A 26,871-nucleotide genomic window follows, 5' to 3' on the forward strand; every position below is an offset into this window, starting at 1 on the left:
GGAATGGAAGGATATACCCAACATGGGATATACCCACTTCTGCTTCACATTCACATACCTGCCCCCCCGCCCACTGTCACCCAGGTCCCATGGGAAACTCCACACTCAACAAGCAAGGTTCACCCCCTCCCATCTCTCACCGAAGAACAAGAGGCCAGCCCACCAAGCCTCCACCCAGCAACCTTAGCAATTGGTAGATGTGGCATTAAGCAGCCATTGAGTAGAATGCCAACTGGTAACTTTGCTTCCCAGCAGCTGCTCTAATCACAACACTTTCAGCTTAACTTTCATTTCTCTTGGGCATACTTCCAGACAAAGCACAGAGTTGCAGCCAGCTATCATCTTTATTTTCATCAATGGCATCACAATGCCCACCCCTAGGTTCCTTACTTGGAACCACTTTTTCCCACAGAGCTCAATGAGTATCACTGCAAAGTCAAATGTGCCCCCAAAGTACTTACACGTTTGTATTGTAACTGCAGTAAAAACTTGCAACATTTCTTTTAAAGTACACTTCTTACTTTAACCCTCATGGATTAAGTTTTCCAACCAATGTTACATTATGATTTCTCTTCATATGATCACAGTAAAACACAAAGGCATCAGTTTTCAAAGAACTTTAATTCATCTCCCCACTCCTTACATTTTAGGGCACAAGTCATTATCTGGGAAAATTAGTTTCATTGTACTTCTCAGGAACTTAGGACAATATCAAACCATGTGCTTTTCTTCCCCCAATGGCTAATGGTTAAGTATAGTACAAAGAATCACAATTCTGGCCAGCCACATGCCTTTGGTAGATTAATTTCTACTGAGACCCCATTTTCTTGAAATAGCAATTTCCCATTCTCAATTTTAGTTGTTTTTACTTTTTTTCCAAACAAAACAGCTTTCCCTGTGGACTGGGAATGTAATGCATTTCGAAGCAAGCATAAAAGTACAGATTTCCATATGCCCCACTCCTTGGTAGATATATATCAACAGGAAAAGGCATTACTTCCAGTAAGGGTCCATATCCGTAGAAATCAATGTTGTCAAAAATTATCTTTAGAAAATGAAAATTGATAAATATTTAAGTAAAAAATGCTTAAGAGTACATATAACCAGCTTACTTTAAAAGCTGGTGCTCTTCCCATTTGAGGCGTTTTTTCCGGGGTTGCACAAAATCATCATCTGAGTCATCTGTTAGGGCTGGACTATCTCTACCAGAATGACAATAAGTTTGAACAGAGAATTTTCTGTCTGGAAAAAGATTCTGCAGAAGTTCCTCAAAGTAAGCTCCTAGTTTCATTCCAGCATCGGCTACTTCAGAATCAGGCTGTTGGGAAATTAAACATATTAACAGCGTTAGAATAATATATTTCTATACCTCACTAAAATGTTTTACCACAATGGAAAATGAACTGCATAAAATATTGCTAGAAATGTTTGTGAACCCTTATCTTAGAAACAGATAAATAAAACTCAGGGACTTAGTCAATGCTTTGACAGAAGGTTAAAGCATGTTGTATTTTTTGTACATTTCATTATAGTATTTATAATGCCAAAATGGCAATCAAAGTTATGTTAGCATTTTAATTTGTAATTAGATATATCCTATTACTGCCTGTTAAGAGAATTGGCTTATGATGACTTATAATTACCCTATATATAATAATATGGCTCTGTAAACTACTGTATCGTGGTACACAAAATTAGATTCTCTGGTGTAGCAGAAACCTTTGCTGAACAGTAGGGTGGAAGGCTGGAGTTCACACTCTGGCCCTGTATCTCTCTTTAGGATAGTGATTTTGTTAGATTGTGCTGCCATCACTATTTTCCAAGAGATGCCTCATCTGTCATCCACCCTCACTCATACACTTTAATGGCAATTTAAAGGTAAAAATGACAGAATTCCTATACTGCCACTTCCTGGCTGTATACCACCAAGGAATGCAGCTAGATGATTCAGTACTTCCTCGGAAGATAGTCCAATCTTGCAAAGGTAGGTAGGTAGGTAGGTAGGTAGGTAGGTAGGTAGGTAGGTAGATAGATAGATAGATAGATAGATAGATAGATAGATAGATAGATAGATAGATAGATAATGTCATAATTCTTAACTTTATATAATAAAATGCTAACATTCTGTGTTATAGGAGATATAGAGCTTTTCAAATCACAGGAAAATAACAGTTTAGAAAGGGAATCACAAGCAAGCAAGTGTTCAAGGCAGACCACAAGATGGTATTCAGATGCTAAAAATAAAAAAGAATTTGCTATGAAGAGATTGAAGTGGCATTTCAAATTATTATTCCCAAATCATAAAAGATTCTAAAAAAAAAATTTCCTTGTGCACAATCTGAGGTATGCATAATATCATGAAGGGATGAAGGAGACTCACACAGTATAAAAAAATAAACAACTATCTAATGCAATTTTTTCCCTAGACTTGTTTCCTATTTCTTTAGAAATAATACCTGAAGCAACTATTCTTACACCTCAATTTTCTTGGAATCCCCCTTTTCCTGAAAATTCCACACAAGAATTCCAAACTTCCAAACTCTGAAGTTTTGGAGAATCATATTAATCCCTTTCTTTTCTCAGCCTCAGTCCAGCAACTTCTGTCTTGATTTTAAAAGAACAAAAACTACTTCTATCCCTGAACAGTATAGGCTAGGGTATTGTTCTGTGTACTTGATAGAGAATATCTCTCCTTGTGAAGAAATGGGCTCTATGCTTACACCTCCTGGCATGCAGGCTACCTACCTGTGAATGCCAGGGTTGAGCCATTCACAGTACTGGTTAACAATGATGGTTTCTTAGAAACATATATATAAGAATATATTATAGTGTTTTCTCACCTCATTAAATTCAGCACAGTTTTGAAATATCAGCCTGAAATCAGCTACAACATCTTCTGGTTTTGTATATACTGTGTGATGTGCTTGCAATCTATTCTTGATTGTTGACAAATCCATTGGCCTCTTAATTATTTTGTAGTAGTCAGGCACCTAAAAAGAAACAGATCAATATTTTCAGAAGTTTCGTTTGGGTTTATTTTTCTGCTGTCTTGGAATTAAAAAAAAGTTGCATTGCAGATGGCTCTTATTAGGCATACAGAAATGTATTCTTATGTCACTAATGGAAATAACATATTTTCAATTGTAGTAAGTAAAACAAATGGCAAGCTGTATTGCGGATGGTTATAAATCACTTTTGTTTATTTAGTTTATTAGGCTTATAAGCCGCTCCTTGCCAATGGTCCAGGAGGATACTGTGACTGATGGTATCAAAGGCTGTTCGAAATAAAGCAGGACCAGGAGGGTTATACTTTCCTATCCCAGTCCTGCCACAGGTCATCCACAAGAGCATTTCGTGGAGTTTAAGTTCCTCACCTAGTCTGAGCCCTGACTGAAAAAGGTCCTGATAATCTGTTTCCTCCAAATCTCTGCAATGGCAGCCCCACCATCCTCTCAACAACTATCCCCCCAAAAGGAAGCCTGGAGACTGCCTAGTAGTTATCTAAAATTGCCAGGCCAAGCAATGGTTGGGACCCCTGCCTTCAAGGCTGATGGCACCACGTATTTCTGGTTGGGGATGGTAATGTTAGCTGATGTCTCTTTCTTGTCCTCTGATTATTTTTTCCTTAAATGTTATGAAACCCTGTGCTGCAAGGGCAGTATTTCATCAAACTAGTAAATTAAGGATATTTACATTGTAGTATTTCACTATAGCTGATTCTTTTGTTCTAAATATGTCAACCAAAACCAAGAAAGTTTAGTGGACTACAGCTGCATCACCTTCATCTCTATCAAAAGCAGTAGAGGAAGACATCCTGCCGACTTATGAAGCCAATCTCTTTTCTTTACACAATTATCACAGAGACAAATTGAATTCTTAAACAGATCCAAGAGGAAGTCCCTAACCTAGAGGATCAAATGAAAGCCCAGAAGATGACAATATGTGTGCTAGTCACAATGTTCTGAACAGTCACATTAGTTTCCTGGAGTCTAAATTATGTAGGAAAAACCTGCATATGATTGGCACTGAGAATATACCTAATCAAACTTGCATGACAAAATTTAGGGAGAATTATTTTAGAGATCTTCCTCTGCCTGCTGATTTTTTAATTAGAATTGAACATGTGTATAAAATACCCATTATAAGACAATCAGGGGCTGGGGGACCAGTTCAAATGTTGCTATTGTTCAATTTCTGTGTATTACTACAAAAGATGACATTCTGCATAGAACTAGACAAAAATCAGAAAAAATCCCAGGTGGAGATCCCAGGTAAGAATATAATATCTATCTACCCTGATTTTACTAAGGAGGTTGCAGACAAAAGAAGCTATTTATTTTTATTTATTTATATTTCAAATTTAGATACCGCCCATCTCACAAAAAGTGACTCTAGGCGGTTCACAATAAAACAGCAATAAATATTAAAATACAATAAAACATTATAAAATACAGTAAAAATAGAATAAAACCAAACACATACACAAGTCATATCTTCCAAGATATTGATGGTCAGTAAGATGTTAACATATGGGAGCATCTTCAAAAATTTGCTACATTTTCTGTCAACTATCAGGTATAAATAAAAAAAGTTTCAAAAGCAGCTGAGGCTTTTTTAAATGGGACTTAAAGCTGATACTTCTGCTCTTTTAAGATACTTAATTCTATCCTCAAGTATTGAAGCAATGATGACCAATACTGCCTTTATAGTTATCAACTTCACCATCAATTTAAAAAATTGCCTTCTTGAATCACTTCTTCGACAGAAGACTTTTAAATGGGATTTAAAGTTAATACCTTCAGATTTTTTTCTTGGACTCCTGTATTCACTGTGTATTAACTTTTGCTTATTCCCATACCTTATCTTGTTTCTGGGCATACTGCCAAGTTATGTTGTGTCTGATTATTTTTTTTTCACCCCATCCCACTCTCCCCCAGCCCATGGCTTTTCATTTACTTTTTATTCCACTTTTATTTAAGGATGACATTATATGATTCTATTGTAGCTGAGAGGGAGATACTACATAGCTATATCAACCAGAAGTGAAATTTCTTTTTTTCCCCCTTATCGTTTCTCTTTTTGTTTTTCTCCCTTATATACCATTTATGCTGTTCTTATTAATTAGTTTTTTCTTCTCTCTGTTCTGTTGTATTAAGTAAAGCGTTCTTTAAAAAAAAGGCTGGCGGCACTACCTCATCTCAAGCAAGCACTGACCACACCCAAACTGAGCTTCCTGTCAGTTCCCTGGAGGCTTTTACCAACCAGAAAGGGGAGGGATGGCTGCAAGTGACAGAGCATTGCAGAGAACTTTGTCTACATCTTTAAGATCAACAGGTTCAAATACATCCCAGGTAAACTTGAAAGATGTAGCATCTTGCAAGATCTAGCCTGACCAGCTAGCATCTAATTCAGAGTAAATCTGAATAATTTTATCCTCTGAATGCCCTACAGATAGTTCATAGCAGCCCAACAGATGATCTTCTGGCTCAACCTTCCTCAAAAAGATCCAGGTCTCTTTAAACAGGGTCACCAGGCAGGACTCTCAGGACCTGATAAGAGTAAAGAAATATTGTTCTGCTGCCTTTCTTATTGTCATGGTATAAGCTCAAACCTGGATGCTCACTCATGTTTGGTCAGATTCTCCAGTGCTGAAGGCATCTTCTCAGATGCTTCATCTCCTGGACCTCCTAAGTAAACTGAGCTCTTCTGGATCAATGACCAGGAGGAGGCCACTGAGGTGCAATCCTGTTTAAGGCTATTGCCACCTCTATATTCCAGGATGCAACTAAGGCCTCAGCAGGACTGCCTACCACATCCTTGGAATTTTCCCCAAGTGCCCTTTGGAAACCAAAAAGATCCATTAGGGGACTAGAGAGATTTAATAAAATAGGTCCATCTTCCCTATGGAGGTGGGTAGTACCAGTCAACTCCATAGCAATCAAAGAGTGATCTGGCAATAACAGATGTTAATGTCCTCACCTTAACAGCATCTACTCCAAATTGAAAATTAGATCTAATATGTGGCTTCCTCCTATGAGTCTGGGATAATCTGAGTCTGAATGATCTGGGATAACCCTATGGTTGTTCTTGTGGGTATGAACTCTTGAGCTGTCTCAGCAACCCAGCAACCCAGTACTAATAGCCTGGGAAACTGCACCACAAAGCCTGAGATGACATCAGCAGCTTAGGCAGAAACACTGCTATGCAAAGGGGTGGGGAGGGGCGTGATATAACAGCAACAGTCCTAGCTTGTCCCTAAAGCCTAACTTTAAGAATAAGGCTGCACATCTGGTTGGTTATCTATGGAGAATATCTCTGGTTGCTGCAGAGCTTCCTGCACGATAACAGCCACACCACTTCCCTTGCCCTGGGTTTGGGCTAATGCCAGGCCCTAATCCCAGATGGGCACATTCCCAAAATAAGGTGGTAGATGAGGAAAGATTTATTATAGGCAGACCTGGCATTAGAGAGCAAGGACCAGAGCTCAGGGACTTCAAGGACATAGTAACTCAGCTTCTGGATTTGGGGGTATGGAGTGCCAGAAGTGCTCAATCCCACCTTCTCTGAGAGCACCCCCTCCTTCCTCCTATTACTTCAATGACATATAATAATACAAGGTTTCAAAAAGACCAGAAAATGAAAAGTTGTCAATAAATAATTCTTGGAAAAGCATAAACAGTTAAAGGATACACAGTTAAAAGCAATGACATTCAAATATGAGATGCAAATTATAGAAGTTTGATATTACAGCTCTCTTTTGTCTGAGTCAGTGTATTTTGAACCACAATACAGAGATTAGCTTATCTGACCAATAATGGGTACAAACACATGCCTCATAAAATATCAGTGATAAGTAATAAAGTTAATAACATACCGTGGGAGGGACTGGATCTTGAAAAGCAAGGCTCATTTCATGGCAGTAAAGGTACAGAAGTAATCTTTCATACTTCTATATATTGGGACAGAAATGACTACCATTATTTGGGACATTAGCTTGAAAAGTTAAAACAGCATTGTAAACTATGTAAAAATGCACTTGCTTGAAACTTGAACTTGATTTTTCTTTCCCTTCCTCACCCTCCCCTCAACACATGTTTTTTCTGTCAATATTTTTAACTTCCAGAAATATTCACAAAGTGAACTTCAAGCAAAATAAATGTGAACTTCTGAGAGAATGGATGTTCCACTGATAATTAGTATATTTCATAAAACTATGAAGAAGGATTAGACATAGCAAGTTGAAAATTCCATACCTCATACCCATTCATTAGATATTTATGAACCATTTCTGAAGCAAACATCAAGACGGATATTAACATGATATTCCAAAGGCACACGCTGGTCTGATTCTAAGTGCTAAGTAGCCTAATTGGTACACATCCAATTTATCCAGATCTCACTGTTAGAAGAGTGCCGAAATAGATAAAATTAAAACTGCCACAATAAATGGTACACTATAATAGTTTAGAGAAAAGTTCTAACATTTAAAATGTACATGTACATGGCTAAAAGAAAACCAGAGGAGGATGAGCCTATGTATCTGTATCTTTCTCTCAGATTCTCAATACTAATTAGGGAATTCATTATTTTTGTTATTATCATGTACTTTTTTTCAGAAATAGTTCATAGAATTAACACAATACAATGAAATTACCCTCTGATCTATAGGTGCCAAACCCAGATTGCCTTCCAGTTTTCTTTTTTCTTCAGAAACATGACTCGAGACATCACAATCATATTCTACTTCTGGGTTAGACAAATCACGACAGAATGTGCAAATCCATTCACCGCTGGGAAAAAAAAAAGAAGCAAAAAAAGAAGATTGGCATAAGCCTTACATTTTTCATTCTGAATGCTTGCAAGCTAATTCTTTCACCTATCTTTTATAATAAATGTTAAAAGTTAATACAATGGTTACAATGTACCAATGACAGAGAAATTACTTAGTTCAGTTTTTGAATTTCTTCTGTCAAACAGTCAGAAAGAGAATCCCTAACCAGAGAGATGGTAGGTATTAAAATAGTTATCCTTACAATAGGTACAATTACTTTTGAGTGGAATCAAATTGTTCAAACATTAAAATCCTTCTCCAAATTAAACTGAAAGACACAAAAGGTCAGACTGGCCTGTCTCCTAAATGATTACCTCATGGCATAGTTTTTTATGGGAAGGAGAAAGATAAAGTATAGAAGAATGTTCTTCCTGCGCCCCCTCACCTCCCATTCCTCCTCCTTTTCCTCCTCCTCCTCCTCCATCATCCAAATCTTTGCTACAATAGCCCTATGTGTATACAGTTTTCTCTCCTCAAAGCAGGAGAAATAGAGCTATCTAGTTGGTGGTGGAAAAAGCATTCCCAATTAGCTCTGACAAAACTATTTTCTTAGTAATCCTTAGACAACAAGAAAACAAAGTGTTGGCTATCAGTGAGTACTACAATTGCTGCCCTTGTTTAAAGAAAGTACTGGAAAAAACACCATGGGTACCTTCTGGATTTAAAAGGACACCGACTTATAGCTCTTGATGATTAACAGCATTAAATGGAAAGCACAGATTCAGCAGAAATAGAACAAACTCAAAAGGGATTTTCTCCTTACCCAAAATATCTACCTTAAAGTCTATTAGTTATATGCTATCTGAGACTGGAAAAAAAATACTGGGACAGCTGATTTTTAAGCAGCATTCTGTAGCAGAAGAACAAAGCCACTATTCTAGATTTATTTGTTATACTTTAATTTTCAAATAAGAACGAACATAGCTGTGGTATCCAGGTGGATTTATCAGCCTAAATAAATATGAGCAAGAGCTAAAGACTGGAAAACCTTCTGCAACTGCATATTTCACAGTGATAATCTTGTTTTATACATCCACAGACCAAACTTCACACTGAGGGTTCCAGTTTAGCTTTAAAATCAGATGCAATCATTTAAATATTCATGCCATAGAAACATATAGACTTTACCTTGGAAAATTCCTGAGTGTGGGAACATGACATGAAAGGTGGAACACTTTAGGACATTTATCACAACACAAAAGCTCTCCTCCATTCTGACATACTGCACACCAATCCTCATTAGGATCATCATCTTTCCTGCTGTCTCCACCATGTGGAGTCCCTATCCATGTTGCCTTGCCATTGGATGGTTGGTCACCTGTACTGTCTGGTGCTTCTGTTCTCAAGACTAATGCTTCAGAGGAGTGGCTGCTATTCAGCAACACTGAGGAAAGCAAGGTTCTTGGAAATCTGGACTGTAAACAAAGAAAAATTAATGTCTAGTTTCATCAAAATGTAATGTCTTTACTTGCACATGTGTTAATATATGCACACAAAATCATGTCTCCTTGACAATTATATATATTATCTAGCCAGCTGAATCAGCTACTACAGCTGGATATGCCCTTACAAAGAGTGTGTCATATCAAAGATTTATACCTTAGATTTTAAAAAAAACACCAAGATTACATTAATTTTAACTCTCATCAAATGTGTTTCATTATGGCTTAATATAAAATAGTTCTTCAGCAGAAACATACTAATTCAATTAATTTATAAAACAAGTTAGTGCCCTTTTGTATTTAAGACTATTTCTCATTATTGTAATTACATTTTGATTCCGGGATTCTTCATCTGTTTCCTGCTTCACTGTGACAACTGGGAAATCATAGTTCTCACTTGGCATGCCAGATTCTTGTTTTATTCTGATAGGCTCTAACATGACTACAGGGACTCTCTGGGTGGAATCTGCACCTGATGGTCTGCTAGAAGAACTAGAGCTGTAAATGAAATATTCAGAAAAAAAGAAGGAAAGATCAAATGGACTATTAAAACAGATTCTGCATCATCTGAAGCAGAGCACAACAACACTACTTTCAGAAACTATAGCATGCATAAGGTGGGGGGAATCAGTCTTCTGTTTTGTAATTCTTCTATAAAGTTCATGGTTCATTCTTGATGACACAAAGCCTGATTAATGTAATACTCTGACTGAAACTGTGTACTTTCAAAAACATTAAATATTTTTTTCATACATTTCAACCACAAAATTAAAATGGGTGGATTATCATTTCAAGATGATAAAAAGGGTAATAATTCCCTTACTTTGTCAATATCTATTTTTGCTTCATCTAGGTAAAATATTTTCTGCTTTTTTCTTTAATATGAGGAATAGTGATGTCTTAAGCCCTAATTTTTAAATACTTATAATATGACCTTTCCAAAGAGTATCATCTAAGCTCTTTTATACTGTTCTCTATCTTGTTTTCTGCAAAATCAATATAACATTTATCTTCATATCATGTATGTTATTAGGAATTCTGTTTTGTTTGTGTATTTTACCCTGCATCCTTGTCCCTACCAGCTTAATATACATTGCTGGCTATTGGTGGGTGCTATTTTTTTTTTTTGCAGGAACTAAACCTGCCTGTATTATGACATAAACCTGCCTGTTTCATGACACAAAAAACTAAGAACTACAACAAAAATTATTTTCTGTAGAGCACTAACTATTTTTATACAGCTGGGCATTGTTGTTGTATAGTCGTTAAGTCATGTCCGACTCTTCGTGACCCCATGAACCATATTGCGCCAGGCCTTCCTGTCCTTCACTGCCTCCCTGAGTTTGCTCAGTTTCATGCTCATTGCTTCAGTGATGCTATCTAACCATCTCATCCTCTGCCGTCCTCTTCTCCTTTTGCCTTCGATCTTTCCCAGCATCAGGGTCTTCTCCAAAGAGATCTCTCTTCGCATTAGGTGACCAAAGTATCTGAGCTTGAGCTTCATTATCGATCCTTCCAATGAGCAATCAGGGTTGATTTCCTTTAAGATTGACTGGTTTGACCTCCTAGCAGTCCAGGGGACTCTCAAGAGTGTTCTCCAGCACCACAGTTCAAAGGCATCAATTCTTTGGCGCTCAGCCTTTTTTATGGTCCAGCTCTCACAGCCATACATTACTACTGGAAAAACCATAGCTTTGACTATGCGGATTTTTGTCGGCAAGGTGACGTCTCTGCTTTTTAATATGCTATCTAGGCTTGCCATAGCTTTCCTCCCAAGGAGCAAGCGTCTTTTAATTTCATAGCTGCAGTCTCCGTCTGCGGTGATCTTGGAGCCCAAATAAATGAAGTCTGTTACTGCTTCCATTTCTACCCCTTCTATTTGCCAGGAATTGATAGGTCCAGATGCCATGATCTTAGTTTTTTTAATGTTGAGTTTCGAGCCAGCTTTTGCACTCTCCTCTTTCACCCTCATCAAGAGGCTCTTTAGTTCTTCTTTACTTTCTGCCATTAGGGTGGTATTGTCTGCATATCTGAGGTTATTGATGATTCTCCCTGCAATCTTAATTCCGGCTTGTGATTCTTCCAGCCTGGCATTTCTCATGATGTACTCTGCATATAGGTTAAATAAGCAGGGTGACAGTATACAGCCTTGTCGTACACCTTTCCCTATTTTGAACCAATCGGTTGTTCCGTGACCGGTTCTAACTGTTGCTTCTTGGCCCGCATACAGATTTCTCAGGAGACAGGTAAGGTGGTCTGGTACTCCCATCTAAGAATTTGCCACAGTTTGTTGTGATCCACACAATCAAAGGCTTTTGCATAGTCAATGAAGCAGAAGTAGATGTTTTTCTGGAACTCTCGTGCTTTCTCCATGATCCAGCGAATGTTGGCAATTTGATCTCTAGTTCCTCTGCCTCTTCGAAACCCAGCTTGTACATCCGGTAGTTCTCAGTTCATGTATTGCTGAAGCCTAGCTTGTAGGATTTTGAGCATAAACTTGCTAGCATGTGAAATGACTGCAATTGTGCAATAGTTTGAGCATTCTTTGGCATTGCCCTTCTTTGGAATTGGAACATAAACTGACCTTTTCCAATCCCGTGGCCACTGTTGCGTTTTCCAAACTTGCTGGCATATTGAGTGCAGCACTTTAACACCATCATCTTTTAGTATTTTAAATAACTCAGCTGGAATACTGTCATCTCCACTAGCTTTGTGGTTAGCAATGCTTCCTAAGGCCCACTTGACTTCACTCTCTAGGATGTCTGGCTCAAGGTCAGTGATCACACCAGCGTGGACATCAGGGACATTAAGATCTTTCTTGTATAGTTCTTCTGTGTATTCTTGCCACCTCTTCTTAATCGCTTCTGCTTCTGTTAGGTCCCTGCCTTTTTTTGTCCTTTATCATGCCCATCTTTGCACTAAACGTTCCTTTCATATCTCCAATTTTCTTGTAGAGATCTCTAGTCTTCCCCATTCTATTGTTTTCCTCGATTTCTTTGCATTGTTCATTTAAGAAGGCCTTCTTATCTCTCCTTGCTATTCTCTGGAAATCTGCATTCAGTTGCTTATATCTTTCCCTTTCACCCTTGCTTTTCGCATTCCTTCTTTCCACATCTATTTGTAAAGCCTCATCAGACAGCCATTTTGCTTTCTTGCATTTCTTTTTCTTTGGGATGGTTTTAGTTGCTGCCTCCTGTACAATGTTACGGACCTCCGTCCATAGTTCTTCAGGCACTGTCTACCAAATCTAATCCTCTAAATCTATTCATCACCTTCACTGTGTACTCACAAGGAATATGATCTAAGTCATACCTGAGTGGTCTAGTGGTTTTCCCTACATTCTTCAATTTAAGCCTAAATTTTGCAGTAAGAAGCTCATGATCTGAGCCACAGTCAGCTCCTGGTCTTGTTTTTGCTGTCTGTATAGAGCTTCTCCATCTTTGGCTGCAAAGTATATAATCAATCTGGTTTCGGTACTGACCATCTGGTGATGTCCATGTGTAGAGTCATCTCTTGTGTTGTTGGAAAAGAGTGTTTGCTATGACTAGCTTGTTCTCTTGACAGAACTCTATTAGCCTTTGCCCTGCTTCATTTTGTACTCCAAGGCCAAACTTGCCTGTTATTCCGATTACTCCTTGACTTCCTACTTTAGCATTCCAATCCCCTATGATGAAAAGGACATCTTTTTTTGGTGCTAGTTCTAGAAGGTGTTGTAGGTCTTCATAGAAGCGGTCAACTTCAGCTTCTTCAGCATCAGTGGTTGGGGCATAGACTTGGATGACTGTGATGTTGAATGGTTTGCCTTGGATACGCACTGAGATCATTCTGTCGTTTTTGAGGTTGTACCCCATTACTGCCTTTCCCACTCTCTTATTGACTATGAGTGCAACTCCATTTCTTCTAAGGGTTTCTTGCCCACAGTAGTAGATATAATGGTCACCCGAATTAAATTCACCCATTCCCGTCCATTTCAGTTCGCTGATTCCCAAGATGTCGATGTTCAATCTTGTCATCTCATGTTTGACCACATCCAGCTTGCCTTGGTTCATAGATCTTACATTCCAGGTACCTATACAATATTGTTCTTTACAGCATCGGACCTTCTTTTCGCTTCCAGATACATCCACAGCTGAACGTCCTTTCGGCTTTGGCCCAGCCGCTTCACTCTTTCTGGAGCTACTTGGAATTGCCCTCCGTTGTTCCCCAGTAGCATATTGGACACTTTCCGACCTGAGGGGCTCATCTTCCGGCGTCATATCATTTAGCCTTTTAACATTGTCCATGGGGTTTTCTTGGCAACGATACTGGAGTGGGTTGCCATTGCCTTCTCCAGTGGACCACATTTTGTCAGAACTCTCTGTCATGACCTGTCCGTCTTGGGTGGCCCTGCACGGTATAGCTCATGGCTTCACTGAGTTACGCAAGCCCCTTCGCCACGACAAGGCAGTGATCCATGAAGGGGACAGCTGGGCATATCCAATGCTTATTACGAAGAACATTTTTAGCTTCTCATGATTGATACAATAAGATAAAATTGCAGTGATGGATGGGTGGATTGGGGTAAAGTGATTTTTTTCCCCCTCTAAATGAAAAAGTGGCCTGTCTGAACCTACTACCTGAGAAAACTAAGTTGCTTTTTCAGCATTCCCCAACTATGTTGCCCTCGGGATATGTTGTCTTCAACTCTCACAATTTTAACCAATGGCCATACTGGTTGGGGAATTCTGGAAACTAAAGCCCCATATCCGGAAAGTGCCAAGCTTAGGGTAGATTGTGCTAATCCATGTAAATATTTAGTCAGAACCAGATTTTACTAACACAGTCTGCTTACCTGCCTCGACTTCCAACACTAGAGGCACTGGGTGAACGCACTGGAGGATGGACACCAGAAACAGTAACCAAACCTAAATCATCAAGGAAAAGGGTTAGAAAGAAATCTTGACTGCACTTTAAACTATTAGTAAATTATGTATAATAGTGCAAAAACAGAAAAGTATGAAGAGTGAAAGGTGGTTATTTGTAGGCAGTTTCCCTGCTTACAGAAAGGAAAGTGAATGCAGCTATTTCTGAATGGGGATGAGAAATATTTTCACTCAAGCCTCATTTATGCCTCAAGTCATATAATTTGATTTTGTAAAATGCTACTGCATTCTTTTTTTTTACTTAACAAAACCCAGAAACTAAAACAAATATCCATTCTTCATGGCTGCAGAAAACAAAAACTTCCAGTGCTCAATATGGAGTGTTTCATTCTTTCAAAGACTGTTTCATTTTTTCATGCTCTAGCTGCTAGTATCTTTTTTCAATTATCATCATCATTGCCTTCATCATCGCCATAAATCTCTCCATTTTAGTTCTGTTTTTTTACTTAAGCTAAGAATCTCTACTGCCCATATTCATTTAATTCTACTATATATGGTTAAAATTCTTTATCCTCTCTTCTATTATTACTATGTTATCTTTTTTTAAAGAAGCTTTACAAATGTTTCTATAACTGTACTTTCACTATAGCTATTTGGCAACTAGCAAAAGTGTTATTTCTGCACCAGCTATGCTCTTTCCATGTGGTTATATATTTCAATTAATGTTCCCCTCCCAATGCTTTAGATCTTGTTTGTGCCTAACAATGTAATAATAAGAGTTTTAAAAATAATAACAGCAGCCATACCTGAAAGTCCTGGAGATGGAACTGAAGAGTTAGGAGACTGCACAGTTTTGCGCGAAGATGGCTTGGTTTGGGTCTGCTCTGCAGCTGCCTCTCTCCTCCCAATACTTTCCAATGGCACACTTCCTGAACAGTCAATCTTAATATAATGAGAGACGGTAAGGATATCAGATAGGAAAACATTATCCCACTACTTTTCAACAAAAAGCAATTACAATTTTCTCTAATAGCAAAGTGGATAGCCTCGTGTTGAACTATAGAGAAATTTGGGACACAAGACATACAGGAAATAGAAGGTTAAGGGCTACACAGACGCAAGCACTTAACTGGCTGGAAAAGTCATTAAGAGCATAAACAGATAGGAACTTGATCATTAATACAAAACTTTTATCTGCTATACTTCTTAGCTTGAAAAAGTCACAGAAGAGGATTAGAATATTAAAAGGCACTTCTAGAATGTGCTCTAAAAAGAAGTCACTACTTTGTGCAGGTAGATATATCTTAATCCCAAACTGTATGGCACAAATCCACCAAGTTTGTATTAGAATAATAAAGCATGCTGGAATAATAAACCTTTAAAAAAAGACAAGAAATATAGCACCATCTCACATCTGGTAGAGAAGGCAATGTAAAGGAACCACTCATTGTTGAAGTCAGATCAATCATAGCTGGAGCAAAAGTCTTCCCATCATTTCCAGCAGCACTATTAATAGTAGGACTGGAAGGAGTTGAAGTTGTACTGCTAGCGCTTGAGGAAGTAGCCGAAACTTGACCACTGTTGATCTGCCACTAGAAAAAATGAGGAGGAGGAGGAGAATTAATTTCATAATCCATGAACATGAGATATTAAACCTGCATGAAACATTGTGGATAAGGATTGACAGAACTGTGATTAATTAAAAATATTAAAGTTGACAAAAGGTAGCTCTGAAACAAAACTGCAAAAATTATTGCAAATAAGCAATAAATAAGTAAACAAGCCAACAAAAAGCATTACCTCCTTTCCAATAATAAAACTATCAAGCTGACTAATTCCCCTTTCTTCCAGGTAGAAAAATAGACTTGATAACATATTTTAAGTTCTTTTTTGGGTGGTGGGGGAATATTATTACAGATCAGATGAAGAACTTACCTGTTTAATGGCTTGCTGCGCCAAAATTGCCATCTGTAGTGGAGTTGGCTTTACAGGTGCATGTGGTATGGTCTGATTTTGAGGAAATCTCACTGGTTGAGCCAGAGGAACTGATCCAATGGATTTGAGATTGTGATTCTGAAAGTTAACCAAACGTGGAGGTGGCTGCTGGAAAGACAAAAACAACATTCTTAGCTAACCATTCATTAGTTTAAACAATTCTTTTCCTAAATTTTGAGGAAAGAAATTATAAAAGATAAATCATTTAGGGGTGGTATTTATTTCCAACATAAAGCAATACAGCTTGATAAATTAAGAGTTTCATAATCTGTTTAAAGGGGAAAAGATATATAGAAGAATGACGAGTGGCTTAAATCTATTAATTTTTGTAGGAAATCTAGAGGGGCCCCTGAACTCCTGGAGTACGAAAAATTAATGTTGGCAGTTATATAGTGTGGTAAAATGCACAAAATGCTAATCCATGTAATAATGTTTTTGGTGCTACCTTGCTGACTTCAGCTTTTCCTCTGAACAAAGTACAAATAGCTAAGTGTCTTCTACTCTGGAGTTGCCCTAACTTACCTGAGGAGGAGGAGGAGGAGGTGGAGGTGGTGGTGGTGGTGGTGGAGGAGGAGGAGGAGGAGTCTGGTGCATGGGCCCTGCAATTCTAGGATCTGGGAGCCCCACAGGACCTGCCCTCCGCTGTGCCTGCTGCCTCTGAGCAAGCACCTGCTGCTGCATGTGCTGAAGTCGAAGTTGAGCTAAACTGATCTGCGTTGGGAACTTGGATAGTTGATTTGAAGGTAAGCCACTTTGTGGCTGAATGTTTGGTTCCATCACAGGGCTTTTAGGCATATGTGGTGGGATTTCACTATCTTCAATTACCAAAGAACCTGAATAAAGATAATTATATTTGTAAGTTAAGATTTTACTATGGATAACTCTATCACAATATTAGATATTCTTTCTGGCATCAGTCATTGACAACTGTCTATGCTAAAAATCCTTTATTAATCTAAAGCTACTTTGTTGGACATACTTTTATTTAATTGTCTGAAACAATACAAATGCAGTAAGATATTGGTCAGGTATTTACAAACTGCCAAGTATATAATACTTGACAAACTTCCAATTAATGTGGCAATCTATTAAATTTATGGGGAAAAAAACAACTTTCCTATACAACATCACTTCAATGTACAAAGTTGTACGCTTTTGGATACATAGTTGTAAATGACAAATACAGTAGACAATGCTAGTGGATAGCTGGGGAACCTGTAGTCAATTGAGGCATTGTAACATATGCAAATAGAGCAAAACAAGTTGAATGTAACCAGAACATACACAAAGAATATACACTGCCATACAGTTTTATCTCCATATAGGACTTCCCACGCTAGAGATAGAATGGATGGCAAACCAAAATGAAAAGTGTGCATCATTACTCAGAGATGGTATTTAGTTCATAAAAATATGTATTCTACTTATTTCAAAAGAGTACTTAAAATAAATCAATTACAACAACTATTTCACATGGTAAATATATTGAGTAACATCAAGTTTCTACTATTAACAAAACTAAATGGAGTTCATCATACCTAAGTTGAAAATATTTTGGGCCCAGAAACTAGGATCACAGTGAAATTGAATAGTAGCATTAGATACTGGTAAGGCATCACACCTTGCTCTAAGAAGGTATCGTAACCGGTATGTAATCTAGAAGAAGAATAAGATTATGTTAATTTTAAAGTATCCCAAGTATGGCAGAACACTACATATGCCTTGTAGCTGGTGAGACATGGACAACAGCACATTGGTCTGCAAAGTCACTTTACATTACAGTAGATGTCCTAGCAATTTTCATGGGACCATCTGTCAACAACCAAGGAATATGGAAGATTGCAATTTGGAATGTAAGGGGAGCATAAGGTAAAGAGTATGAATTAATGAAAAAAAATATATTTTATTGATTTGTTACATTTGTACACACACCCTGATTCCCAACAACTCTACTGAGTGTTTGTGAAACTAAGAGAAAGATATAACCAATCTGAATGAAGGTGGTCTGATCTTATGCAGTACAGTTGATAAATACAGAGAGGGAAATGAAAGTTTAGGTTTAAAATTATGAATGGTTAATATGGAGAAAGACTGTGTCATCTAGATTGTTCTTGGTTCCATTGATCCCTATTTTCACACACACCAGAACAATCAGATTGCATATTAGGACAGTTGTATATATTACATGATAGTTATAGTTGCATATTACATTCTAATGAATGGTGATCATGGAAGTATCAGGAATGTGTTTTGGGAAAAACTACAACATTCTGAATGAATGTGATCCTGCAAAAAAAAAAATCATTCAAACAGAAGATATGAATGGATGAGTGAGAAGAAGACAAGTATAGATTAGAAGTCTAAGTAATTTGGAGAATCAATAATGAATGCCAGTGGTAGTTTGGTGAATAACTGCTCTGAAAAAGATCTGTTTGCTTTAACCATGTCATTTAAGCATAAGTCATGCTGTTCAAAACTCTGTTGGGTTGGAGCAGCATATAAGCCCCAATAGATAGATAGATAGATAGATAGATAGATAGATAGATAGATAGATAGATAGAGACAGACAGACAGACAGACAGACAGACAGACAGACAGACAGAGTGCACATGGTAACACTGAATGAATCTAACGGTACACCTGAACTGGTTATTATCAAATATTGAATTAGTGTAAGATATATGCATAAAATGTCCTGAATGTGGGACAGACCCATATACCAGAGTTCAAGAGAGGATCTTGGAGAAAAATGGACAGAATGGAAGAACAGAATGAAAAGAAAGAAGTGAGAAAACTGGATTGAAAGTAGAACAGCTGCAGGAAGAGAAAGTATATATCTTGTAAGAAAAAGCATTAGAAGACAGTCTAATCTCCTAACAAAATGAATGAAAGAGGATCTAAGGAGAGATTATGTAGAACAGTGTTTTCCAAACCTGGCAACTTTAAGATGGACAGACTTCAACATGGCTGGCTGGGGAAGTCTGGGAGTTGAAGTCTACACATCCTAAAGTTGCTAAGCTTGAGAAACACTGATGTAGAAGCTACTTGGAACAGCCATGTTACAAAGTGCCACAGAAGTGCATGGCATTACACTAACAGGAAGCATTAAAAGGATCCTTGGTGAAACAATCAACTGAAAGAAGATGAGAAAAATGTATATACAGAGAAAAAGACAGCTGCAAACAATGTAGTTAAAGAGAGCAAGGAACAGTTATACCTAAAGGAGGCTGAGAAAATGCAGAGCAAATTTGATGGAAAAAAATAAATGAAAAGGAAATTATAAAAGCTGTGAGAATATTGAGAATGGTAAAAACAGATGCGATTTGTATATGAAATGAATGTACAATTTGTTCAATATGTCAACTCATTGTTAGCCACCCAGAGTCATGTATCTGAGATGTGTGGTTGTACAAATTGAATAAATCAACAAATCAATACAGACAGTCCCCTACTTGCGAACTTTCATGTTGCGAACTTCAACCAATACGAACAAGATGGACCCAGAAGTCAGAACTGGAAGTTGGGCCAGAAGTCAGAACTGGAAGTCAGGAGAAGGTGAGAAAGGAAACCTTCTCCTACCTTCCATTTGCACTGGAATCAGAGTTCCCAGAAAGGGTTAGTTTACATGGTGCACTCCATTGCTGGGTGAGGCAGGAGAGGGGGCAGTGGCAGAGGAGAGGGGGTGGAGGTCTCCTGCCTTGCCCAGCAACAGAGCATGCCACACCCCACCGGCTCATCCTTCGCTCCCCTCTCCTCTGGTACCAGCCCCTGCCTCACCTGGCAACACACTGGCAGCAGAAAATAGGGCTCCTCTGCCTGCACTGCTGCCCTGCCTCCTGTCTCTTTTTTTTTACTTTTTACTTGGTTGGACTTATGAACAGCTTCTTGGAACGTAACCTGTCCATAAATAGGGGACTATTTGTAAACATTAAGATTGTGTCTGAGCTTGTTAGAAGAATGTTGTTGTTCCTTTATAAAAAAAGGGAAAAAATGAATGCAAAAATTAGGGATTTAATTTATTAGTATGTTAAATATTCCTGGAAAGATGATTGACAGAATTCTGACTAAAAGTATAAAGGAGGTGACAATAAGCAAAATTCGGGAAGTGCAGTGCAGCTTTATGCTGGGCAGGGGTGTGTGCAGAATAATTCATGAAAGTGAGGGGGAAAAGCCTTATTGTACATTTGTTGATTTAGAGAGTGTGTGTGCATAGGCTTGAATTATTAACAATGTTGTACAAACATGGAATTGAAGGCTGTTTGCTGAATACAATAAGACCAGTATGTAATGGAATTAAGACATTCATGATAATAGATTGAATGCTTGATGAAAGGTTCATCTGTGCAATGTACAGGGAATGGTGCTGCTGTAAAATATATTTAGTTAGATTTTCTTTTCTTATCTCCAGATACTAATTTTTTTCTTGGTTCACTGCTTATTACTCCTTTCATGTCTTTGTATAACCCTGTTTACTCCAAAAGGGATAGCATGAAGAACATATATATTAATTATAATATTAATTAATTATAAATTAATATTTTGAACACTATAATCTGGAAAAGATTCCGACTTGAAAATCTAACTTTTCTCATAAAGGTGTTTTTTATTTATATATGCATGCATATGTGTGTGTGTGTACATATATATATATATATATATATATATTTATATTTGAAAGCATAAATATATTTCTTTGTTATTAATCCAAATGTGCCTAGCGATTCTGTGCTAGCATCAGCACATCATAAATTTCTATGATATACTCCCAGTAAACTATAACATCATAATTCTTTAACTTAAAATGAAAGAATCAGCACCAGTTCCATTAAATAAGGAATTATTTCTAAATTGTGCAGTAGCATAAACAACTGTGGACAGAAAACATTTTAATGCAGGAAGCTCAAGTCAGAATATCATATATCAGCAGTTTAGAAACAGGATATTCCGAATGAAACTGTTTAACATATATTATTTCATGTTATATCACGGTCAACTTATATGAGCATTAGCTTGATAGGTAAGGGATCATCACCAATTCCAGTTCATTTATGTTTATCATATATAGTGGAACCTCGGGTTACGAACACCTCTGTTAACGAACTTTTCGGGTTACGACCAGCTCTGGCCGCAAAAATTTACCTCGATTTGCGAACTCTGCCTCGGGGTACGAGCAGGATACGCAGCCATTTTCCCTCCCGTGACCCGGTCCGCGGCCATTTTTCCGCCCCTGACACGTGGTCCGCAGCCATTTTCTGCCCTGACACGTGGTCCGCGCCATTTTTCCGCCCCTGACACGTGGTCTGCGGCCATTTTATGCCCCTGACACATGGTCCGCGGCCATTTTTCTGCCCCTGACACGTGGTCCGCGGCCATTTTCCGCCCCGACATGTGGTCCGCGGCCATTTTTCCACCCCTGACACGTGGTCCGCGGCCATTTTCCGCCCCTGAAATGTGGTCGTAGGGAGGGGGACTCTCCCTCCAAGCAATAGCTGCCTCCCTGTCCTCCACGCCAGAACGGATTAACGGTAATTACATCGAACCTTATGGGAAAATTTCCTTCGGGTTGCAACCAATTCAGGGTCTGACCAGAGTCATGGAACAAATTAAAATCGTAACCTGAGGTTCCACTGTACAGGTAGTCCTCGGGTTACGATGGCAATTGGGACTGGGATTGCCATCGCTAAGTGATGCGGTTGTAAAGCACGACATCAAATGATTTCATCATTTAGTTACAGCAATCCCAGCAATCCTGGCTGCTGTCGTAACCTCGAGATGTGCAGGTCATTAAGTGGGAAGTGGCGGGCTTCTGGTGAGGATTCATGGGGTACTAGATGTCCCCAAAGGAGCGGGGATGGCATCATGGTGGAGATCAGCGGCCAGACAGTGAATTCTGGCTGGCAAAATTTCTCCGGAAAAGGGGGAGATTGAGAGATTGACCACATGTACTCTGGATAGCTGCTCCTCGGGGGAGGCCAGGGAGGGCTTGGGAGGCCCTGCACAGGCCATGTTTGAGTTGGAGGAGGGCTTGGGAGGTCTGGCAGAGGCTGTGCATGGGTGGGTGGGTGGAATTGCAACCTTTCCTGCCAGCTTCCCTATTGACTTTGCTTGTGGGAAGCCAGCAGTGAAGGTCACAAATGGTAATCATGTGACTGTGGCTCCCTGTGACGTCTTAATTGCAATCCAGATGCTCAGGTGCCCAGCTTGCTATCACATGACTACAGGGGTACTGCAATGGCCAGAACTTTGTGGACAGGTTGTACATCCAGTTTTTCAGCGCTGCTGTAACTTTGAACAGTCGCTGAACAAATGGATGTAAGCCGAGGACTACCTGTATATCAAAGCTATGCAAAGCTCTGAAAAGGGAATCTTACAAAGCATATTGGCACAAGAGAAATAACCCTCCACAAAGCATTATATCAGCAGCATCTTCCAAGTGTCTCGCACAGCCACTTCAAAAGTTTTTCCCAGTTGTCTTCATCTGCGTGTGCATACACAGTCTCTTCTACACTGGTATGTCGCTACACAGACAACTGTAGAAACCCTTCAAAGCACTTCTGCAGGCTTTCTAATGAATTGTGATGTTCAAACCAACTAATAGCAAAAGTTTTAGAAATGTTCTCTTTGCTAACCCAGAAATTAAGAGTGGAACTGAGTAGGAAAGCAAGCATTCCACCTTGCTTCACATGAGCAGGAGCATTTGTGCAATGAAAAATTCTGAGTATAGTCCTCACACTGAAACATACAGAATTGTGCATACTTTGTCTTAAAAAGTAGTAGTAGTATTTGTATGCACTTAAGTGCGGTATAAGCAGACAAAAAAATATTTGTTAGATATTATAGCGGTTTAACTTTTTAAAGAAATATATGAACAGCAAACACTATTCTAATGTTCCATGCTTTGGTTTTCTCTGTAACCAACATGCATCATTATGACCCTTGTAACCTGAAAGTGCACTAGTTCTCTATCCATACCAGGCGTTTGCTGTACAATAATGCTGTGCTGCTCCCGCTGGAGACTGCCCATTTAGAAAAGTTCATAACGTGATCCAGTTGTTTGGAAAGTCCCGCCACTTCTTGCTGCTGTTGTAGAAGCTTTGCCCTGTGCTCCTTAGCCAGACACTGTAACGAAGGAAGATAAGGTCATGACCTCTTCTGCTAATTTCTGCAGATCAAACCACTAACCCATCACTCTACTTCCCATCTCTTCAAGAGAGTAGACCAAAGACAGCCTTAAACCTTTTATTACTGATATTGAAATCCTCTTTTACTTTGTTAATAGTTAGGCACTCTTTGATTCAAAGACTATTCCCATTTTGCTTTGTATTAAAACTAAAATGACTAACCCATATAACCCCAATTACACAACGTGCACAAAGCATGCATAACAGTGGTTGAAAACAATCAACTTTAATAGAAATTTGAATGAAGTTACATCTTCCTCTGTAATTAAGATAAAAATTAGATAAAACTTTGCAGTTCCTCTTATAACATGAATTAACATGACTAAAGTTGTCTTTTTATATGCATAAAATTGACATAAAATTAGAACCAGAAGAATAACAGATTGAAGATAACATTCCATTGGAAGAAAAGTCCAGGAGAAAGGAAAGTTCTGTTAAAAAAAATCCAATTTAATGATGGATAAACTTTTAAAAAGCCTTTCCAGAGGTAATGAAATGTCAGACAGTCCTCACAGCAGAGTACCCAGTTATAGCATAGGACTGTCTAATCTTATTTAATCTCCTGGATTTCTTTCTAGGGTGAATCAGGAGTGGGTCTTGAAGTTAAAAATCCATTCACAAAGTAGTATTAAATATGTATTTTCTTCAGTACTACACCTTGTTCAAATGCAGAACTTTGCTACTGTCTTCAGTTAGTGAGGGGGGAAAGGAGAGAATATCTGAGACTGAGACGTAAGCCCAGTCTTGCTCTAAATTCTGCTCTGAATATTGGGTGCAAGTTTACTATTTCAAGTAAGATGCTAACTATCACTTATTTTAACAGCAAACCAATTTTTAAGTGTCAATCTTGCAACACAGTTTTTCTGCGCTGGTCCACATCTTTGTGGAACAGTCTCTTCCCTGCTTCAAGGCCTGGTTGGCACTCACCTTGGCATCAATCTGGGAAGCAGTTAAAATAGAACTTTTCCATATAGCTTTCAAGCTGCAATTATTGCTGTAATAATAATAATGTATATTGCAGCTGGCACCTTAAGTTGATTGCATTATTATTGTTTTATTTGTTTTATTGTTATAATTTTATTGGGGGGTTTTCCTGCTTGTAAACCACTCCGGTTCAATACCATATAAGTATAATAAATATACAAATAAGGGATTACTAAAGGAAATATCTGGGCTGGAACAAAATGCCAGCTTTGCAGAAGTTAAAGCAAAAAAACACAAATGAATAAACAATAACAACAAAACAGAACTAGGGAACAAAACATTTGGAGGGTGGGACAAGTAGCAGAATCAGCAAACTAGGAAATGGAATGGAATGGAATAACCAGGAAATGTTTAGGCTTGGCTAAATACTGTGAAAGAGGATTCCACTTGTTTTTTATATAAAATATCAAATTATGCAATGAACACGACTTATTTGAACAAAAAATACTGGGATACCTTAAATACTAACCAATTTTATTGGGTTTTTTTAATAGGTAACATTAACTTCATCAGAGAAAGATGTGAGATGTTACAGGTAGTCCTCAACTTCCAAGAACACTTTTTTTTCATCAAAATATAGAATAGGTAGTAGTTGCAAAAAGGAACTACAAAGACAGATTGGCTTGAAAAATGATGGAACTGAAATTCATCAGATGATTCAGCCCTATTTTTTATGGAGTGAGTCTTTTTGGCACAGTCTATTTGTTACTTATTTACTATTAAGATATCCATTTGAAACATTAGGACTGTTTAGTCATTTCCAATGTAACCTTGCATTTCACTTCTCCTTTTACGATTAGAACCTCACATTTTCTTTGCTCCAAACTAGAATTGTGTCAGAAACAGCTGCGTATATAAATCTTCTCAGCACTATAAATTTCCTCCTAATCTTTGCAGAACCGTAAGATTCTGCAATGCAGAACTGGCAAAGACACTACAGGTAGTCCTTGGTTAACAACCATTCATTCAGCGATCATTCGAAGTTATGACAGCGCTGAATGAATGGTAGTTACGATTGGTCCTTGGAGTTCCAGCCATTCCAGCACCGCCACAGTCACATGATTGCGATCTGGATGCTTGGCAACCAGCTCACACTTACGATTGGTACAGAGGGGCTGAAGGAGGGTGCACAGGTTGGGGAGACTTATCCCAGCGACTTGCAACCTTCCTTGCTTGACTTTCTGGGGAAGCCAGCAAGGAAGGTTGCAAATGGCGATCATGTGATCATGAGGTGCTGCAGCCTCCGGAACTCCAAGGATTTATAGTGTTCCATCACTTTTCAAGCCAATCTGTCTTTGTAGTTCCGTTTTGCAAGTACTACCTTGTCTATATCTTGATGGAAAAAATGTTCTTGGAAGCTAAAATAATCTCCTACAGATTATCAGGATGTTTTTATTACTGTCGTTGAATCTATATCCATTTTGTTTTGCATGCGGAAAATGGTTGGTTTGCATAATGTAAAGTTTATGTGATAATACAATTAAATAACTTTTAAGGTGCTCAACTTTCCTATTGTTTTGTTTTTACTGCAAAATATTCATATAAGTTACCAGGTTAGAAACATGGCTATCTTGGACTGTACCTATACCCTTACACACAAGGATATCTGTTGGAGATATTATGTAACTCCCACACAGTTGATGAAAATCAAGAAATAATATTTAGTTATAAAAGCTATACCAAAGTTAAGATATATATATTCATGTTGTGAAATCTTTGAAAACCCATTATTTCGTTACTGTTTGTTCCTTAAGTATTTTAATAAAATATGATATATTCAGATTTTTTAGCCATAGATAACACAAAAATTATGTGTTTTGCACTAAGGACCAACTTAATAGTGTGCCTTGGGAGAATAAAATCTACCTCAAGCTGATGCAGCAGAGCCTTTCCCTTTTTGTTTATTTCTACCATCAATGTGAAAATAGCAACTTTAATATCTTGTTCCACCAGTTTTTGATTCCGATTCACTTCATGGATTCTATAAAACGTAGAAAGACTATTTAGTATACTTAAAACAGTACAGTGATCACAACTTGTGATGATTGCCAATGTTCAGAACTTGATATTGTGCAAGATATCACAGCAGCCTATAATTAAGAATAAATCTTCAAGCTTAACTCTTGGTGACTTCTGCACATATTTAGTTTTCTTGACAATACAGAAGTGTTTTGCCACTGCCTCCTTTAAAATATATATTTTTTCAAATTCCCAGTCTAGTATTGTTAGTCTCCCATCCAAATACTAACTAGTTCCAACCCTGCTTACTTTTTCAAAACCTTTTCAAAAGGTTGCCTAGGCGCTACCTCCCTATACATAATATGCATGTTTCAAAACTGCACAAAACACAGTTATACACAGCACAATGTTGCTGTGATTTTTGTCACTTTTCTTGGTGTCAATAATGTAATTAACCATAGACCAAAATATAATAGGCAATAATGTACATATGTGGGATGTCATAGCACTGTGGCTTGTTCAGCTCAAAAACAGCACTGGAATTTAAATAGGTGTGTGTGTGTGTGTGTAAAACAAAACAAAACAAAACACATTGATTTTATGGTTGCTAAAAGCCA

At 38.1% G+C, this 26,871-nt stretch overlaps 1 protein-coding gene across 2 annotated transcripts in view; it reads right to left on the minus strand.

The window, feature by feature from the left end:
* Positions 1–326: 326 nt before the first annotated feature.
* The window catches only part of TRIM24 (tripartite motif containing 24), a 59,550-nt gene continuing 33,005 nt past the window's right edge, over positions 327–26,871 (minus strand). Inside the window, exons 6-19 of one of the 2 annotated variants that reach the window (XM_088141125.1) lie at positions 26,162–26,276; positions 23,103–23,249; positions 17,669–17,786; positions 16,653–16,963; positions 16,071–16,235; positions 15,548–15,727; positions 14,942–15,077; positions 14,105–14,177; positions 9,603–9,771; positions 8,960–9,246; positions 7,655–7,790; positions 6,875–6,949; positions 2,841–2,990; positions 327–1,318 (exon numbers count right to left, since the gene is read on the minus strand). In XM_088141125.1, the coding sequence (XP_087997251.1) occupies positions 1,109–1,318; positions 2,841–2,990; positions 6,875–6,949; positions 7,655–7,790; positions 8,960–9,246; positions 9,603–9,771; positions 14,105–14,177; positions 14,942–15,077; positions 15,548–15,727; positions 16,071–16,235; positions 16,653–16,963; positions 17,669–17,786; positions 23,103–23,249; positions 26,162–26,276 (2,272 nt within the window). In that variant the 3' untranslated portion in view covers positions 327–1,108. Of the gene's footprint in view, positions 1,319–2,840; positions 2,991–6,874; positions 6,950–7,654; positions 7,791–8,959; positions 9,247–9,602; positions 9,772–14,104; positions 14,178–14,941; positions 15,078–15,547; positions 15,728–16,070; positions 16,239–16,652; positions 16,964–17,668; positions 17,787–23,102; positions 23,250–26,161; positions 26,277–26,871 lie in introns of both variants that reach the window. The other variant, XM_088141124.1, reaches the window with a different exon arrangement.

This window comes from Python bivittatus, unplaced genomic scaffold (genome assembly GCF_059951505.1).
Source record: "Python bivittatus isolate LINGU-HERP-01145 unplaced genomic scaffold, Pbiv_v1 ctg000330_np1212, whole genome shotgun sequence".
In the NCBI taxonomy this organism is placed as follows: Eukaryota; Metazoa; Chordata; class Lepidosauria; order Squamata; family Pythonidae; genus Python; species Python bivittatus.